The 18,462-nt window shown below is 34.4% G+C and overlaps 4 protein-coding genes across 8 annotated transcripts; 1 reads left to right on the top strand and 3 right to left on the bottom strand.

The window, feature by feature from the left end:
* Positions 1–219: 219 nt before the first annotated feature.
* Positions 220–4,156, bottom strand: LOC144474992 (uncharacterized). Of its 3 annotated transcripts, none has more exons than XM_078190459.1 (4): positions 2,262–4,156; positions 1,633–2,180; positions 1,501–1,552; positions 220–1,409 (listed from the first exon to the last, which is right to left on the bottom strand). In XM_078190459.1, the coding sequence occupies exons 1-4, from the start codon at positions 3,507–3,509 to the stop codon at positions 1,206–1,208; spliced, it is 2,052 nt and encodes a 683-aa protein (XP_078046585.1). In that variant the 5' UTR covers positions 3,510–4,156; the 3' UTR covers positions 220–1,205. The 3 variants fall into 3 exon arrangements, with proteins under 3 accessions (XP_078046585.1, XP_078046584.1, XP_078046583.1); XM_078190458.1 differs by having other exon boundaries at positions 221–1,019; positions 1,206–1,409; positions 1,633–4,156; XM_078190457.1 differs by having other exon boundaries at positions 221–1,409; positions 1,633–4,155.
* Positions 4,157–5,769: 1,613 nt separating this feature from the next.
* On the top strand, positions 5,770–7,601 carry LOC144474974 (protein Loquacious-like). The gene is made up of 3 exons (XM_078190415.1): positions 5,770–5,898; positions 6,001–6,444; positions 6,774–7,601. Exons 2-3 carry the CDS (start codon positions 6,073–6,075, stop codon positions 7,419–7,421), a joined length of 1,020 nt encoding a protein of 339 aa, XP_078046541.1. The 5' UTR covers positions 5,770–5,898; positions 6,001–6,072; the 3' UTR covers positions 7,422–7,601.
* Positions 7,419–12,291, bottom strand: Mio (GATOR complex protein mio). 3 transcript variants are annotated; one of them, XM_078190414.1, is made up of 15 exons: positions 11,508–12,291; positions 11,223–11,331; positions 10,855–11,154; positions 10,554–10,781; positions 10,318–10,479; positions 10,060–10,241; positions 9,841–9,974; positions 9,659–9,769; positions 9,236–9,599; positions 9,040–9,178; positions 8,828–8,966; positions 8,548–8,755; positions 8,188–8,399; positions 8,034–8,106; positions 7,419–7,976 (listed from the first exon to the last, which is right to left on the bottom strand). In XM_078190414.1, exons 1-15 carry the CDS (start codon positions 11,607–11,609, stop codon positions 7,971–7,973), a joined length of 2,469 nt encoding a protein of 822 aa, XP_078046540.1. In that variant the 5' UTR covers positions 11,610–12,291; the 3' UTR covers positions 7,419–7,970. The 3 variants fall into 3 exon arrangements, with proteins under 3 accessions (XP_078046540.1, XP_078046539.1, XP_078046538.1); XM_078190413.1 differs by having other exon boundaries at positions 11,223–11,420; positions 11,508–12,290; XM_078190412.1 differs by lacking the exon at positions 7,419–7,976 and having other exon boundaries at positions 8,019–8,106; positions 11,223–11,420.
* A 924-nt stretch (positions 12,292–13,215) lies between these two features.
* Positions 13,216–16,506, bottom strand: LOC144475193 (uncharacterized). Its single transcript, XM_078190824.1, has 5 exons — positions 16,225–16,506; positions 15,119–15,449; positions 14,705–14,977; positions 14,443–14,625; positions 13,216–14,342 (listed from the first exon to the last, which is right to left on the bottom strand). The coding sequence occupies exons 1-5, from the start codon at positions 16,387–16,389 to the stop codon at positions 13,972–13,974; spliced, it is 1,323 nt and encodes a 440-aa protein (XP_078046950.1). The 5' UTR covers positions 16,390–16,506; the 3' UTR covers positions 13,216–13,971.
* Positions 16,507–18,462: the final 1,956 nt, after the last annotated feature.

Below are 18,462 nucleotides of genomic sequence, written 5' to 3'. Positions count from 1 at the left end.
GAATAAAACTTTCTCAAAAATCGTAATCAAATTAATTGATTAATAACAATCCCAATCAAATAATAATAATGAAAAGAAAAAGAATAACAATAATAGTCGTAGTAATGATCACAGTATTAATAATAGAATGTAAAGCAATAATTTGAACGGTTATAATAACAAAAGTATTGGTATCCGAGATTTTGTATTTTTTAGGTATTTTAAGAGATTATTATACAATTAAAAATTTCTTTTATTAGGCATGTTTAAGATGTGACACAAAATGTTGACAGGAAATTGTTGATTTTTTTTTTCGATGCATACCTGTTACTATGTTCCCGATTATTAGCATGTCATCGATTATAATATGCATCACTTTTAAAAATCAGATTACAACTCGAGTACAGATTACAAAACACGAGGCTTGATGTTTAATAATAATACTAATAATAATAGTAATGATGATAATGATGATGATGTAATAGTAATAATAATAAAGATAATAATAATAATGATGATGACGATAATAATGATCACAATGCTGCTGTTGCTGCTGATGATGATGATGATGATAATAATAATTAATAATAATGAAAATTACATAGATCCATGTAAAAAAACTGCTTTTATGTATGAAAATGACGGTAAAATATCAACGTAGAATTACGTATAATCTAAAATCTAAAGGATGCAAATATTTTTGAATTTTCAATTTTCGGTTGAACAGCCAATTCCTGTGATTGAGAATATCCTGTGAATGAAATCGGCCAAATGCGGAGGTAATAGGAAAAATCGTCTAGGAATGTCTAGCTGCCTATTTCATATTGTTATATACTTTCTTTTAACATGTTCAAAATCTTGAATCTATCGTGAAACCATATCAACTTCGTTACTTATGCTGCTTAGTCTTGGCATGCACTCGTATATGTCCTTGTTTTTGCCTAGGATCGTAACAATACATATTTCCAAAATGATTATCATTTTGAAAGAAAATTGAATTTATACATTTAAATTATTATTTATATTTCCTAAACAGTAAACTGAAATAGTAAAAAATAATCTATTATCTTTAATTTACTTAAAAAAAAGTTACTAGTGCTAATATATATAATATAATAAATCTCATTGTTTATAAATTTCTAAAAATCGTAAAGTTATATACAATAATTATATTATCCATTATGTACTTGACAAAGTATTAATAGAAACTTATGTACAATGGTTACCTATTGACCATTTCCTGAACTGTTTTGGGGTAATTTTGTAGTGGATTGGCTCAATTGAGCTAACGTTTCTGGAGTCGCGTGAGCTTTCAGAATTGAATTTTCAGCTTCCAATTGATTGATGCGATCCATAAGCTCTGCTATTTTTTCCTTGAGTACTTCAACTTCTTCTCGTACAGCAAACATCAAATGACTCTTAACGAGATCCTAGAAAGAATATGTAATGTTCATCCTTCTCAAACGAATATTATCGTTCGTTATCATCATTAAATAATTGTCTCTAGGAATGATTTCTTACCATGGCCTGCTCAATCTTGTTATCAATTGCTACAGCACTAGTCCCCGACATACTGTATTAAAAATAGCATTAAAGTTGTACTTATACAGTCAATACAAACAGTTTTATTCGCTTTAATCAAATGCGATATACCTTTCGTTATCTTCGAGGGTGTGATGTTCATCGCTGCCTTGTGTAACTTCGGTTAAAGATTCTAGAAGCGCAGTATCAGCCGACTGTGTCGTGGATGCAGCCACAATGCCTGTAATGGAGTCCTGCTCCGGTTCTGATTGATGAAATGTCATACTTCCTTGTTGCATACCACCTACAACATTTTGGCAACTAGCCGATACCTGCGCTATTTGCACTTGAGCATTGCTACCAGAAGCTTGGGGTTGCATTTGAGATGAAGGTATGACTTGAGATTGTACCGGTGCTCCAGGAGCATGTATGGTTGAAGACGTTTGCTGTACACCTGTTTGAGGAACTTTATGAATATTCTGGATGCTCTGCATTCCTTGTATGGCAGTCAACGATTCGGAAATTTGTGTTATTGGCTTTTGAGTTTGAAGCGGCTGTGGAGGCTGTTGCTGCTGCTGTTGTTGTTGTTGAGAAGGTGGAAGCTGTTGCTGTTGTTGCTGCTGAGGTGGTGGTGCATGTTGCTGCTGCTGCTGTTGTTGGGTAACCAGAATGTTTGGTGCCTGAGACGTTGGAACAGGCGGTTGCTGAACAGATGGCTGACAAACTGTTTGAACCGGCAATGACTGATTCTGAGTACTCACTGTCACATACGAATCTTCTTTAGAATGAGGTATATTTTGCTGAGCCGTCACATTGTTATTACCAGTTTGTGTTATAATGGGAATAGCACCTTGGGGCATACTTTGTGACTGAGTCAAGTTATTTGGGTGGGCAGGCTGCAAATTAGAGGGTAACGTGGACCCCTGTCCTCCTTGTTGTTGTTGTTGCTGTTGCGATTGGGATGTTAATTGCTGAGTCGTGGATTGAAAGTATGGGGGAATTTGCGTTGGGGCTTGAACCTTTTGCTGAGTTTGAACTTGTGTCGGATTATGCTGTGCATTAGGAGGAATAGAATTGTTTACCGTGTAATTAGCATTTGTAACAGTTGTTGGATTATTTGGTACACCGATCGATGCATGCACATCTTGATGGGTGGAAACTTGTCCATTCGAGTCTATACCTATACCTTTGTCCTCGGAGATGACAGATTGCTTGGACGAGTCAGGTATCACAATTCCACTGTCTGTTACCCCATAAGATATGCATACCTCGTTTGGATCCGACACTTTTGGAGTACCGATCGCAGTCGGTTGATTAACCGATGTATGGTCTAGATAATCCATGCAAGTCCATCTGCCCCTTTTAAAAGGTTCGGTACTTTCAATTTTAACCACTTTAAACCGCTCATTTCTACCATGCGAATGTACTTCTCGCAAATCTGCATCTTGTTTGGCATTACTCGACAGTAAGTTTATAATATTGTTGTCGGTAACAGATGTGATATCCAGAGTATTAATATTGCTGTCGTTTACCGAATTAATAACATTATTACCCTCGGAGGGCACGATCGCCAGTCCATACTGTGAACTAGTAGGAATCACCGGAGCGGTGCTGAGGGCAGCGTTACTGGTATTGAAAAATACATCTTCTTTAGAAAAGGTATCTTCCGAGTAACTAGGCGTTTCAATGTCAATATCGGTGATACGCGAATGTTCCACGGAATTGTCCTCCGTGTGGGATTCGTCCAGATCGTCGTTTGAATCTTCGCCAGCATCATTGCTCATACGACAACCGACTGTGACGCTTGTTATTTGAAAGGATGATGTCTTTTTCCGACACTGATTACTGGCCGTCACGTTGCTGGAGCTGGTCAAATTAACCGGCTGGTACAGCTTCTCTGGCTCTCCTAACCGAATCGTCTCGGTGGTGGTACGGTGCACTGTGTTCGACGTCTTTCTATTACTACCATCCGACAGCTTATGCGATTTTCTGTGTACATTATCTGCCATTATTATAGGAACTTAGCATTCGAGAGCCACGATCTTTGTATTCGTTGTTCTCTTGCATGTTAACATCGACATCGCTCTTAGCCGGGGCCTTTCGGCATCGAACTGTTCAACTGTCACACAATCGACACAATTCTCCTTCAAATCAGCCGATCTTTCTTCGTCACGGTGATTCGAATCGAATTCATATTCTCATTTTACAGAGGTGTTGACAGTTCACCATTTCCATCAATTTCACGGGGAAGAAGTGCATTCGCTCGAGTACCGTCCACTCGAAACGAATCACTCGTCGACTCAACACGTACACATCGATTTCAGGTTACTCGTTTCACTCATTTGATACGCGTCAAGATCACGCTAATTCTAATCCGCTCTTACTTCACGTATCTCCATTCGAAGATCTGTTTTTTTCTTATCCATAATCCCTTTTCTACGTTATTATACTATGCAAGCAGTTTAAAAATGGCTGCCAATTCACTCATGGAGTTGCCACGAATTATATATCTAGAACATCTCTGCATGTGACTTCACAAATGAAAATCTATTTTCATCATCAGGATGGTAGGCGCGCCGTAACAAAGAACGACAAACTATCTCTCTACATGACCCCTTTTATTTCAGTTTGTATGTAGTCGCACCGTATTCTGATTCAGGCACATGTATGTACGAACTGGTACGAACAACTTTAAAAGGATTCGTTTCCTCTTAAATATGAAAGTACATGCACGTAGGTTCTTTTACGATTCAATGAATCAACAAAATTGTTGGTTTACGAATAGATTTACCGTGTGCACCCTACTCGGTTTTCTTCCCAATTAAAGAGTAATCATTTCATTGGTAAAGTCATGAATGAAATTTTATTCTATGTACATATATGTTGTGCATACAATGTCTTTACGCATATAGAGTACATTCATTTCAAATTACAGAACAAAAAATAATTCTAAAGCTGATGTAAATTGTCCTGTGAGCAATTTCTTTTTCTATACAGTTTAAGATTTTGTCTGTTTTTCGTAAATATATTTCTCTTTTATTGTAATTACAAATGTATCTTATCTCACGCTCATCGTTTGTATCCTCCGCCTTTGATTACCGCTATCGCATGACGATTGTCGTACATGAGATAAAACCTTTACATATGTATGCTCGTAAAGAACGTTTGAAAATATTTTCATACAAAAAGGAAAGTCTGACATTTTTTAGTAGTATGTATTCAATTTCCAGTGTGAGAATACAAACAATTAAATAACTCGGAAGCTAATGGGATCAAAATGAACGTTTCCTTGTTTTAATGCGATTCTTGTCATTGTCCGCATTGGATCCATATCACAGATTGTCATACATAATTACATGCGCTACTAATTGCTAATTACGATTTTTATACACAATATATGCACATATGCAAGTATGTACATAGAAACACTATTTCCACATAGTAGTGAAACATTGAACTAAATCTCGCCTATAAACTTGGAACATACTTAGAACACGTTATGTACTCTAAGCCTATAACCATAATGCAGAGTTGTTGAAAAACATTAATTATGGCCTAATTAGAGCAAAGAACCATTATTTAAAAAAAAGAAAAAAATATAAATTGACATACAAAGGCATAATTGAAATATAGATGTATAGGATTATTATTAAAAACAATCAGAGAGAATGTTACATTTGAATCATTAATTCACATTCACGTGTTATCATATTTCTCAGAAATGCTTCTTGCCGAGTTAGCCATGAAGAGAATACGTGTATGAAAATTGTTATAAAATTTGCCACTCGAGAGTTTAAAAAAATATTCTAAAGTCGCAGGAATATTCCGTAAATTTTCCCGCATCTACATAGTGTCTAGAAAGATTTATTATTATAAATGATTCTTACTGTCTTTATCAAACGATACAAAACCGGTTAGAATCTGTTTGGTAGTACAAGCGCCTTTTGTGGCAAAAAGAAGAAACTTTGTCCGAGATTCGTACAGCGCCAATTAGTAAATGGCGAAACGCTCAAACTACTAGCCAAAATTAACTATTAATAATTTCATCTAACAATTTCAATGTTTTGTCACTAGGCTCATTAGTGCTATACGAACTATACATTATTTTATTTTATTTATTTTACATTGTAATTTTTGACGATTTTACATTGTAATATTTTTTCTTACCTTATGATACAAATTATGGATTCAATTTACCCGTGCTAGTAGTCGGTAACGTAGAAGCGATACGAATTATCAATAACAAATTGGATTGGATGGTACCGATGGACTTCCATTGGCAATCTACTGGAATTATCCAATTCTATTTGAGAGGTCTCCTCTTCGCCACTTGGAGCAGATAAAAAGTAGAATCTTCGACGCCATTGGACATAGTAGACACCAATGGACACGTTGGCCGTAAGTAGAAATTTTAAGAACCTTATAACTCCGAATTCCTTTTGTCCTTTTTCCTTGTAGTGAGATAAGAGGGGACTTTTGTCAATTCTCTTACTTTTTCAGTGGCTATAATAAAGAAGACCATAGAAGTGTACAGGACGTGAAAGATTCTGGTAATCTCAAAATTATGCAAACATGAAGTCAGCAGTATCGATTTTGCAAGAAAATCTCATGAAGAATTCTACTTGTCTGCCCGTATATACAGAAGTTTCTTCTGAGTTTATACTTTCAAGAAATAGATTTACTATTCAATGTACTTGGAATAATAACTATAGAGTGAAAGGTCACGGAAGTACCAAAAAAGAAGCTAAACAAGATGCTGCTAAGGAAATGATAGCATTATTAACTTCAGAAGGTGTATTATGCACTCCAAGTTCGGTAAATGGAAATGAAAAGAAAAATGAAAAATCGTCTAACTTAGAATGCAATTCGCAGAGCTCTATGAACTCAAGTAATTCTGCTGCATGTTCACAAGAACTATTTGTGAATTATGTGGGATCTTTAATGGTATGCATACTTTAACATATTATGGGTATATATGACGATATCATCATTATAGAAAAAACAATATGCGTTATTTATTATTGATATTATTTGGGAATATGCGTGATCGATATTAATATGTGGTTTATAATACTTAGTTTATTTAATACACTAATATGAGGTTATATACGTTTCTTACTATACGCGATAAACTTCAACGATCTACCACACGACAATGATGGCAGCGCGCTAATCACAAATGGTTGACAGCGCGGACGATGCGCGATATTTAAACCTTTTTAACATTTATAGTATGAATATTAATTAAAACTACAAGGAATATAATTTTACAGGAATTCTGTGTTGCACATCAATTACCAGTACCCAGTTTTGATAGTGTTTCCACAAGTGGTCTACCTCATAACTTTATATTTACAATGAATTGCACTGTTGGTTCTCTATGCAAACAAGGATCTGGAAATACAAAGAAAGTTGCCAAACAGAATGCAGCTAAGGAAGTTTTACAAACTTTAAAGGCTAGTGATGCAATTATGGTAGATGATTTAGTTGTACAATACAAGAATCTGAAGTTAATCGAGCCCAAAGCTGATAATGAAATACAAATTCGAGCTAGGTATCAGAGAATCAAAAATGTATCTAATGTATCTAGTACATGTATACATATTGGGGATTATCATTTAGCCTTAATGGGCGAATGTAAAAATGTTGTTAATAATAAAGAAGTAACTGATTTGGAACTTTTAAAGAAGAAATGTTACATAGAAGACATATCTGTTACAAAAACCATTATTAAAAACATTTTTAACGTATCTGTTGAAACTTTTAAATTTAAATCAAAAAGAACAATGCAATGTATAGTTGCAATTAAGTTGAATACTGTAATTCCAATATGTCAAATTGGTAGCTGTACAACGTTTAAAGAAGCAGAGCAGGTAGCACTAGCTAATCTGCTTCAATACATAATTTTATTCGTGAAATGAGAAATTGGTTACACAGAAGTTATACAAAGACTTAGCCCCAATATTTGATATATTGTAGAAACTCTTATTCGGCAAAACGCTCGTATTATAAAATGATATGCCGAAACATAATTATATATATATATATATGTATTTATTGCATTTATTTAAATGTTATTTAATAATAAATTGTTTATGTCATTTATGTTAATTTATTAATGAAAGTATGAAAAAATAGTCCATTATATCATCACATATTTCAAGATCGCAAGCACAGTGAGGTAAAAAAAAATAATAATAATTATTACAATATATATTATTATTTAGATGCCAATCAATATCACGAATATTTTACTTTATTAACTGTGTCGGGACCAACAGAATGGTGGAAAAATCAGTGACAATACAAATTTTATAAAGTTTTTATAAGAATACGGCAACTGTTTCACATTATTATTCATTAATTTTGTTTCATAATAATAGTAGATATCCATGTCATATAGACAATGCCAGTCATTGTTTCTTTCACATTGTAAGTTCAATCTATTGGAACCATCCAAAATAGCAACCTTAAAACTGAAATAGAATTATTATCATCATTCAACATTCTTGGAATCTTTATAGAATACTCACTCCTATTTTACACGATGCATCCAAGGAGAAACATCTACAAGTACAGGATGTTACAGGGCATTCAGAATGTTGGCTGTTTTGAAAATAGAGAAATTTGCTATAAATAAATTAGAAATATCGAAAGAAAATTCGTTATATTATTTTATCATATTACCGAAACCAATGTGTAATGTGATCAGCATGACCACCGTGTCTGCACGATTGGCACCATGTGAACCAGTTATTGAACTCTGTTAATTTGTTGTCGCATTCTTCATTTCTATTTGCATTGGATGTAGTCATTTGTAGTCCACTTACAGTACCCATATGCATCAAACATATTGCGCATCTTGGTAATGGTTTTCGACAATTTGGGCATGAAGACATCTAAATAGGAAATAAAACTAGATGTACTTGTTATATACACTACTAATTCAATATTTAAAGTTTTAATTTTTTTATTTCAAATATCAAAAGCTCGTCCGACGTCTTTAATGGCTGACTGTATATTAAATATTAAATCAAGATATATTACCTTCAACTTATTGGGTGTACTACCTAATCTACCAAAAGGTCCTCTTGCTCTACTTAAACCTTGCATAAACGCAGATATACTTTTGCCACAAAAGTTACAAGAAACATATATCTGTTGTGGAGGTTTTTCATTAGTTGAAGATCGCATCACAATATCAAAATGTGCCCTTTGAGTCCACATCTTCCACGCATTTAAAAGATTTCTATAGCTGTGTTTGAACACCAATTAATTTTGTTTTTTACTTAGAATTTCTTTGGCAATCATTTGTAGCTTTCAATACCTAATTATCCATACTTGAACTTGTGTTTCTTGAAGTAATTTAGGTGTAAATGCTCTAATCGCTATAAGACTGCAACTTTGAACGTCGCCAGTGATTTCTAAATAACGATTTAACAATTGTATACCTTCTAAACTTGCACCTGAAACACAATAACGTTCAATAAAAGAGTATTGTATAAATAATATAAGTTGTCCAATAGAATATCATCGTACCTGTTAAAAGAAAACCAGACAAATTTCCCTCGTCTGTTAATTTTTGAGTCAACCGTTTTAAATATTCGTTTAATTTGTTATCTGATAAAAACATGAGCGCAAAGGCTACTCTATCTTCAACTGCCATACCATTTTCATTCTAAAAAACGGACCGAATTGTCATTCTCCTTAATAGATAGAATTTGCGCTTACTTACCAATACATTTTCATAGGAATCATCTGCTGTTAGAAAAGCAAAGGTTGCTCTTAAATAAGGGTCCGAAAGTTGAGATCTACATTTTAAACATGATTCTCTCCACATGCTGTTTCTATCTTCAGAAAACCCCGATAAAGCCATGGCAACGATATTTAGATTTGCCGACATTGACATTTTACTGGCTCCTCGATTTAAAATTTCTATGGCTTGTCTCAAACATAAATTAAATACAGCTATTGCAGCTGCTCGTGGATATTCTCCTTCTCTTTCCAATCTTTCTAAGAACAAATTGTCATAAGGCGTATTTGTATCTTTGTCGAACCTCCAACCACATAAGAGCAATCCTTTATCTCTATCAGGGGACCTGCAATACGGCACAGGAGACTTGGTTACGGAAACTTCGGTATATCAAAATCGTTATACCTGTAAATTTTTGCTGTGTGATTGGACCCTATGTCCGACCAAGGACAATACATCAATTCGGATTTTAGGATGCCATTAGTCCCTTGTTGACCATCTAATTTTAAAACTGTTCTATGTAATATCAATAAATATTAATTTCTTTTATTTTTGTAACAAAACTTTTAAAAAAATCTTTCACTTACCTAACACCTGGATGTTTATTATCTAAACTAGGTATAGTGCTGTCTTCGACTAAATAACGGCTTAAGTTTAACCATTGCCACAGGTTCTTTAGAGTATCATTTTCAGCTAATTCGCCATTCTGTGCCAGCTCTGGCTGTAAATATGTAATTATATATATTTATTTACTTATACATATAGCAGTTTACGAATGAAATGAATTAGAAACTTTCTCAACTTACAAGTAATCCATATTCCGAAGCTGCGCGTGTTTTAGTTAAAATGGAAATATCATCCAGAGCTTTGTAAATGTTATCAGTACTGCATATGTATTTAAAAGATTTAGAAGCATGATTCCATGCAAGGTGAGATCTTGTAGACCAGTTTACTGTAATCCTTTCGCAAACCGTATAATCCGTTAAACCTTCAAAACCACGAATGGTCTTTAATGAATTTTATTTAATTATTTTTGAAATTTAATAATTATATATAGATGGAACCTTGTTGTGATACAGCCAGCAATCTGTTCACATGCGTCGGGTGCCATGAAAAACTTATAGGATTGTGCCAAGGAGGTGCAACAGTTCTTTCCAATGCTCCAGGTTCAGTATCTTCTCCTCCACCAATTCCACAATGTTGAATATCAAATAAATGCAACGTCACTGTGGTTGAAACAATACTAGGTGTATAAAACTATTATTGCTCATTTGTATGTTATTAATCATGTATATTACACCTGAATCTTTTTGTAGAACTCCTAAAAGATTGTGCCTAGTTGGACACCATAAAACTTTGGTGACTTGCCTACTTTGCGACAAAGTCAAAACAGGTTTCTCAAAGCATCTAGTATCCCAAATAGTTATTTGATTATCCACACTCGAGACTAAATGATAATTGTTATGTGGATTGACAGACACATTATAAACAGCTTTTGTTGCTGCTGTATTTATTACCTTTGCAGAATCTAGTATGAACAAAAAATTAGTTTGAAATACTAGCACTTTAACGAATAAATAAAAAGGAAATTTATTTAATACCTCTAAAATCAATAATTTTTAACTGTTTATTGTTTGCACCCACAACCATACATTTTTGTTCATGCTTGAACCAAGCAATGGAATGTATAGTTTCAGAAATACTAACTTCTGCAATAGGTCTTATAGAATCTGTTTGCACTATAGCATGATGGTGTACTCTTTCGGAGCCTTGCAGTCCTTTATTCACATCCCATAATAAAATGGAATGTTCTTTACTATGTTTATCTAAACCACATACAATTAAGTTTGTGTCTATAGGATTCCATGCAACTGTGTTACATTGTCTTGCATGTTTTGGAACTGTAATAATATGTCAATGAAAGAATTATAAGATACACAACTGCATAGTAACAGGACAAATAAGTTACCTAATTCTTTCCCGGTAAGACCCTGTGAATCGAACACAGTTGGTCCAAAAGTAGTCAAGACAACTTTTCCATTTGCTTGTCCCACAGCTAACAAAATATCAGGTTCCGGCTGTGGATATATATCGATACATTTAACATAATGATGATTTGTATTTGTAGCAAGTAAATGAGCTACTGTAGAATCAGAAATCTTTGTATCTATTGGGAAAAGATGTAAGTATAAAGTAATAGTTTCCTTGCTTGATAAACTGTTTGTTGTAGAAAAAAATATATTTCTTTACTTACACAATTGTCTAATATTATCTTTGGCCTGTGTAACTTCGTACAGGCAGATTTCTGTGCCCCAGGTAATGAACTTATTCGCATGAATGGGGGACCACTGTACATCAAGTTTAATGCTACTCATTTTATTCTAGATCTATGAAATTCTATTAAAACCAATTCACTGCATTTCTGTTTCTAATTTCGGATAAGCACAACATCATATGAAGATTCCGTCGATGTCTATTCCTCATCACAGTGACATGTACCAACACATAAACATTCTCGTTCATTCAAAGAGCAGAACAGCCCGATTCACTTGGATTGGTTGGATTCAGCTGGATTGGCTTAGATCAAGATCGAGGGCAACAGGACAGCGTATACGTGAAAATAAGTTACGCAAAGATTTAGATAGGAGACGCATGCGTCTGAAGCCTCGCACAACGGTGTGGCGCGGCTATCGGATGAACATTACACAGAATTCTAAACTACGATTAGTTAAAGGCTATACATCGTCTCACGATCGTAGTTTAGACTTGTAACGTTCACGTGACAGACGTGCCATCCCACTGTTACGAAAACCCCGGCGCATACACTCCCATTCATTCCTTGTGTAACTTATTTTCTTGCATTCGCTGATTTAGGGATCCCAGATGCCAAGATCTCTCTCAGTAATTTTTACGCCAATGGTGTCAGGGATTTTGCATAGAATTTGCTCCAGATGATAGAGAAGTGACCTTACAAATTGAATTGGATGATTTCAATGGATTGCCAATGGAATTCGATGGCATTATCCAACCCTATTTGGAAGGATTTCCCTCCACCACTTTATAGCATATGTAATTGATGTTTTTAGGCAACCTTGCAATGTTGCATATGTTGGCGTTTGTGGCACCTCTCTTGGAGAACAAATAAAGCTCTGTTTAGTATCTGTATAGCGCCAATTGATGTAGCGGCAAAATGCTCAAATTTGATTTCAAAGAAATTATCAACAGTAGGTTTTGTCTAACAGTTTGAGCGTTTTTCCACTACCTCAATTGGCGCTGTATGGATACCGAATGGAGCTTCATTGTTTCTCCAAGAGAGACACCGCTATTTGAATACCAGCGGCGCGATATTCGACTTGCAATTTTCACCGCGGAGATTTCGATACTATATTTGCAAACAAAATAGCTTTATCTTCTAGTACTCTATTGTCTGTTTTGCTATCTAATGTTTAAACAAAATTACCTGACGCAACTCAAGATAAAGAAAAACTTTCGTAGCACTAATATTAATTAATCGGTTTCCGCGCCTATATGCAGGATGTGATAGTAAATTTTTATTCACGAGGAATTGTGATCCGAAAACGCGGTCGTCGAGATCTATATCTAATATCCCTTGATCGGTGTGTTCATCGACCCGAGATCAGCTGAACATTGTACGTGGTCAGTGCACCGGACATTGCGAATCGTGACCCATATTCCCTTCCGAGCGGCAACGGGTGAGTTTAGCTTTGTAAATCGTTTGTTGATTTCTGTTTGACGTAGCTTTTGCGTAGTTTGACGGGGTTTCTTATTGTTAATCTTCGTTGTAAATGGTTCAATTAGAAGTGTTCATTATTGCAACACGCATTATGAAAATTGGATAAAAAGCATCGTTCTTTAAAAATAAAGGTTGGTCAAGAGAAGTTATAATTAGGATTGGGAGACTAAGGTCGAATTACTACAATACAAGGGAGTCTCTTGCTAGAATGGTCATCATTATATACACAGAAGTACATATAATTGTATATAATACAAATATCGCGAAAATATATATAAGAATTTAACTTTTGTAAAAAAAAGCGTTTCTCTATAGAAGAATACTGTTGCTGATTTTTGTTATTTTACCGAAATACATTGTACTTAAACGTCAAAATAGTTTATGGATATATAATATCAGATACTCAATTATTGCACATTTTACTGTAAAATTTGTGTAAACAATGATTCCTAATGAAACATGTACTTACGTATAGTATAAATCAGTATAATAATGTTAATTTTGACACTGAATATATATATCAAATGAAAATGAAGTACTTATAGTTAGAGTATGTAAGTTTATAGTTGTAATTACTAAATGAATTAATAATGCATAATTAATATTAGATATGACGTGCTATACATTAGATTAAAAAATAAAATCAGTGATGTATATTATACAACAAATTCTTGAAAAATGTTTTTTTATCAACCCTTTGAATACTATAAAGGTATATAGATCTAATCAAATTATCATGATTGTCGAAATACAAATTACGATATTCATATATTTCTTATATGAAAAACTTAACCCTGTGTTATATAGATAGATAACTGATGTTTCTATACAATATGTAATAAAAAAAAAAAAAGAAAAAGAATTCTACAGGATACTCCATCATGTCATTCAGTGGCCAAAGTACTTTGTACTCAAAGGGTTAAATGAATGCTGATCGATTTCCTTTTTATAGTTATAAACAAAATTAATTTGTTAATATCTTTTTCGGTGCATGGATGCGACTGTGCCTTAACAATGAACTTTTATCAGTAAATGATTTTTCACATTCTATACATTTATACGTTCTTCCAGTATGTGTAACTAAATGTCTACTAAGTCCAGATGCATGACAAAAGGCTTTAGGGCAGAGTTGACAATGATGCAACTGAATATCATTCGGATCAAGTTTTTGATGTCTCCTCATGTGCACCTTCAATGCTTCACGTTGAGTGAAGCTCTTGTCACAGTGTTGACACTGGAAGGGTTTCTGTCCAGAATGTGTCATCAAATGACGAAGTAAAATTTCTTTCTGGGCAAATGCTCGGTGACAAATGTTACAACCAAATGGTTTTTCACCTATAACAAATTATAATTTGAGAAAACGAAGAATGCTTGTAACAAACGTAACAATTTTCCAATATAAATTATGTATTTATGGTACAATTATTTTATTTACCTGTGTGAGTACGTTCATGTCTCACTAAAGCTGATCTTGTAGGGAACCATTTTTCACAGGCTTGACACGTATAGCCCCTTTGTGTAGAATGAACAGACTGATGACTCTTTAGCATTATTCTCCGAGTAAATGCTTTCGGACATTTATCGCATTTAAATACCTTCAATTCTTCACTGGCTTCAACTATAAAGAAGCAATATATATAGGAATAGAATTTCTTTGTATAACTTTTATTTGTTCGAAAATTGAGTAAAGTAATTACCTATGGTATCTGAAATGGGTTGCAACTTCATTGATTCTCCTTGGCCAGAATTGTTACTGGTAACTTCCATCATATAAACATTTTTGTGGTCAGCATTTGCAATTGCTCTCTGTACTTCTTCTGCTTCATCTTCGGATTCCTGTTCCTGTTTAATACGGTTTGTATATATTGTACAACGTGCTTTAGCAGTACGTTCTTCAGCAGGTACCAATGTAATATTTTCTGGATCTTCTGACATAGGTTCTTCCATTTCCAAATTTTCAGAATTCATTCCTATAATACAGTAGTAATAGTACATATGTAGTTGATGCCATACAAAATTGAATGTTACTTATTATATTAAATCTTATGCATTGTATTAAGTTGAATAGAAGTGAAAGTTGTGTCTGTACATAATGAAAATATTATTAATACCTAAAATGTAGCCACCAACAAGTTCTTCTTCTGTAACTTCGATTGGATCTCCATCTGCCTGTCCACTTTCAGCTTTAGTTGATACTAAATCAGCTAACAATTGTTTAACTTGTTTGGATTTTCCACTATGAGAACCATCTTTCAATTCTTCTCTATAGTTGTCTTGATTTTCTCCTTCTTCATCTTGTCCTGTTAACTGTTGTATTAATTTCATATGTTTTCGAAGCTTTGCATCGGCAGCTTCACACTTTTTCTTGAATTGGTATGATTTTTCTAATTGATATTTGCACGGATGACAGATCATGTTTGGGAGACCATCTTCTTCGAAAACCTTTAAAAGAAAACATTATTACTTGTATTATTTATCCCTTATTTTCTCAATTGTATTTAAATTATAAATTAAATTGTATTTAAATAACAGGCAATCTATCGAACTCCTTACAGAAATATTTTTTTCTATATTGGATAGTGTGATAACAATGCGTGTAAAACGACCTTCGGAAAAGGTACAAACATGTAAACAATTATTATACATTCAACACAGTGAACAGAATATATTTCTTCAGTGACGTTTTTTTACAATAACCTTTATGAGCATTTGAACGTAATCAACAGATGTGGTTTTCCCGCTGCGACATATTAGGGATATCCAACCTGGAAGGGGATGTATGGATGCTCTATTTGTGCTAATTATATCCAGAATTGGTAATTGATCGGTAACGTTGCATTTGACTTGAAAACTATAACAAGGTCTAGAGGACCGCGAGCATGGGACAGAAAAATGCATTGATTGTTAAGTTTATCCTATGTCAGGTCTGTGATTCCTGTAACGAAAGCGAAGACGGTGGCGTCAGGCACAAAGTCGATAACTCGGTAAGGCCGGTAGTTGCTTTGATCAGTGTAGTAAGAATCATTTCGGTTACACACATGTATAACCGACGCTTCCAACACAATCGAATCTCAAGGGAGGGGGAGACGAAAGAAAGACAATCACACAGAGAGATAAACTAGATTCCTATTTTCGATAAACTACGAGCATCTGCGCGAAATGCAGCTACGTAGGTCGGCTCGTCTCGCGTTATGGTCGAAGAAACATTGATACTTGCCTCCAAATTAACGCAAGCCATTATTCGAAGAGATAAGGGAATAGTTTCGTCGTCATAAATCGGCACCATCTCCTCCTCCTTTGCCAGGCACAGTCGGCACAGCTCGTTCACGTGAATAATTACGTTGCTAGGGCTATCGCCCTTTTTCCTGCTGTACGTCTTCATCTCACCTTTTTCACGCTTGTCACGAATTTATTTAACTGTTGGCGTCCGAGAAACACTTAAGAGAGCGTAGAGAACGGGACTCGGTCACTCACAACGGAATCTATAATGGCGGCGGCGGTTGGCCAATGGCAAACGTGTGGCGCTGCTGTTTGGTAAAGATGGAGAACCGAGTTGTACAGGAATGGGAGGAACGCTTCGGAGGAAGCAAGACGGACAACAGTTTTAGGGTCTTCATCATCGCAAAGTCGGTAAGGCCGGTCACTATTATTGATTTTCCATTCTTCCCAACGGCGGGAAATGGATTTCCAACTGCTGCCATTGCGGTATATTCGAATCTCTCCGAGTCTCCTTCAAGTTTATTAGATACTGTCAACCTCGTTTATCTTTCAAATGGAATTCATTCGGAGGGGAGACAAAAGGCAATTGCAGTAAATCTATCGTTTCGTATTTGTGATCTTATGTATGGACATTACGTTTTCTAATAACCTCTATTGGGAGAACTTTGCAATGTATTATTATCGTATATCGACTGAAACAGATATTGTCAACTTGCAGGGATGATAGGTAAACAGCATTGTCGTCCCTTTGTAGCGATTGCTACATCTACAAAAAGTAGAAGAACTAATACGATTGTTTCCAAGAAAATGTATCGATTTCGTAATAGTTATAACACGTTCTACTTGCCTGTATCCGCAACACGTCAACAGAATTTTGGTTATCTGACTACTCTTTTGGTAAGATACTGCACGTTGAACATATTTAACATACTGAAAATGTAGTTAATTTGGAGGAAAATTGGGTCTAAGATAAATTTACGCCAAACCTGTTAGGTTTATATTAAATTAAACATAAATATGGATCATAAGTATTTTAAACTTGAGTCGATCTTAAGTTAAAAATAAAAAGTTCCCGATTAAAAGAAATTTATTTTATCTGTATAACTAACTATGCACCAACAATGGAGTATACATTTATTTATGAATTTTGCTTTCATAGACAACTGTTTAACATTGTACTAGGAGTTGTATATTAAGATATGCATATGAGTTATTGTATTGATATAATTATTATAATAATTAATATATATGTAATGTTAACTGAAAAAATGTATATTTTTTTTTCAACGTTACGTATATTAATAACTTATTCTGTAATATTTATATATATTATTTCAGATGCAGGAGGTTCCGCTCGATTTAGAAACACGCTATTGTCTAGTTTACATTTCATCAGAATTTGAAATTTCCTAAATATACTGCCGGAGGGAAGTGATAAATATCAAACACTAAACCTTGCGATTTATGTATGATATTTCGTCCGAACATTATCTTGGTTCTTCTCCGAGCCTTTGCTAAGTAAATTATCAGTACGATAGAAATACTATATACAATATATTGACAATATTCTGCTAAGTAATTTACCGGAGTAACAAAAATTCTATATCAACAATTCTGTGCTACATAAATTACCGAATCGATAGAAATTCTACTTCGACAATTCCTGAAACACCATCCGAATGTATATTGTATGTTCAAAACGTAACAATCTCTGCCCCCCGGAAGTTTGTTATCGACAATATGCATTTATTCGATAGCAGTTAACAATGCAGCAAGCATCTCAATGTATTTATAGATTTCTTCCGTGCTAAGTACTTCGGTTTATCTGCCGAATGTATCAATGATTGATAAAGCAGAGAATCGTGACTTGATTAACCCCTGTGCGACTAACATTAACACGTTCGGTATCAGTGTCGCGCATGTGTGGCGGCCGCGATCATATATTTTACCACAAGAAAATCAAATCAATGTTACTAACGTTAATACTATTTCACCGAATATCTACTGCTTTTTTCCCAAGAACTTAGATGAGTTAGGTTGCTACAATATTTCCATCTGAACCTCTAATGAACATTTTAAATATAATTTTTGTACAATTATACTAAATCGAACCGTATGAACTAATTTGATTAAAAAATGTATTCTGTTTTAAAGCGTGCCCAGAGATTTGTTTGACTAACTGAACATCTTCCTTACGACAATATTTTGTTTCAGATAGCGTAAGAGGATACGATGG

The sequence above is a fragment of the Augochlora pura genome, chromosome 9, assembly GCF_028453695.1.
Source record: "Augochlora pura isolate Apur16 chromosome 9, APUR_v2.2.1, whole genome shotgun sequence".
Classification (NCBI taxonomy): Eukaryota; Metazoa; Arthropoda; class Insecta; order Hymenoptera; family Halictidae; genus Augochlora; species Augochlora pura.
Note: the sequence above shows the minus strand (reverse complement) of the source record. Positions and strands in the feature narration are given on the sequence as shown.

Excerpts from the sequence above, each read along its gene's own strand:
- LOC144474974 (XM_078190415.1), top strand. The coding sequence starts at position 6,073 with ATGAAGTCAGCAGTATCGATTTTGCAAGAAAATCTCATGAAGAATTCT. Across the intron at positions 6,445-6,773 it reads ATTATGTGGGATCTTTAATG|GAATTCTGTGTTGCACATCA; the intron begins GTATGCATACTT and ends ATAATTTTACAG.
- LOC144474992 (XM_078190458.1), bottom strand. The coding sequence starts at position 3,509 with ATGGCAGATAATGTACACAGAAAATCGCATAAGCTGTCGGATGGTAGT. Across the intron at positions 1,553-1,632 it reads ACCCTCGAAGATAACGAAAG|TATGTCGGGGACTAGTGCTG; the intron begins GTATATCGCATT and ends TTTTTAATACAG. Across the intron at positions 1,410-1,500 it reads ACAAGATTGAGCAGGCCATG|GATCTCGTTAAGAGTCATTT; the intron begins GTAAGAAATCAT and ends TATTCTTTCTAG.
- LOC144475193 (XM_078190824.1), bottom strand. The coding sequence starts at position 16,389 with ATGAAGACGTACAGCAGGAAAAAGGGCGATAGCCCTAGCAACGTAATT. Across the intron at positions 15,450-16,224 it reads TGGCTTGCGTTAATTTGGAG|GTTTTCGAAGAAGATGGTCT; the intron begins GCAAGTATCAAT and ends TTTCTTTTAAAG. Across the intron at positions 14,978-15,118 it reads TGTTGGTGGCTACATTTTAG|GAATGAATTCTGAAAATTTG; the intron begins GTATTAATAATA and ends ACTGTATTATAG.
- Mio (XM_078190412.1), bottom strand. The coding sequence starts at position 11,628 with ATGAGTAGCATTAAACTTGATGTACAGTGGTCCCCCATTCATGCGAAT. Across the intron at positions 9,975-10,059 it reads CTTCGGAATATGGATTACTT|CCAGAGCTGGCACAGAATGG; the intron begins GTAAGTTGAGAA and ends ACATATTTACAG. Across the intron at positions 8,967-9,039 it reads GTCTGGTTTTCTTTTAACAG|GTGCAAGTTTAGAAGGTATA; the intron begins GTACGATGATAT and ends ATTGTGTTTCAG.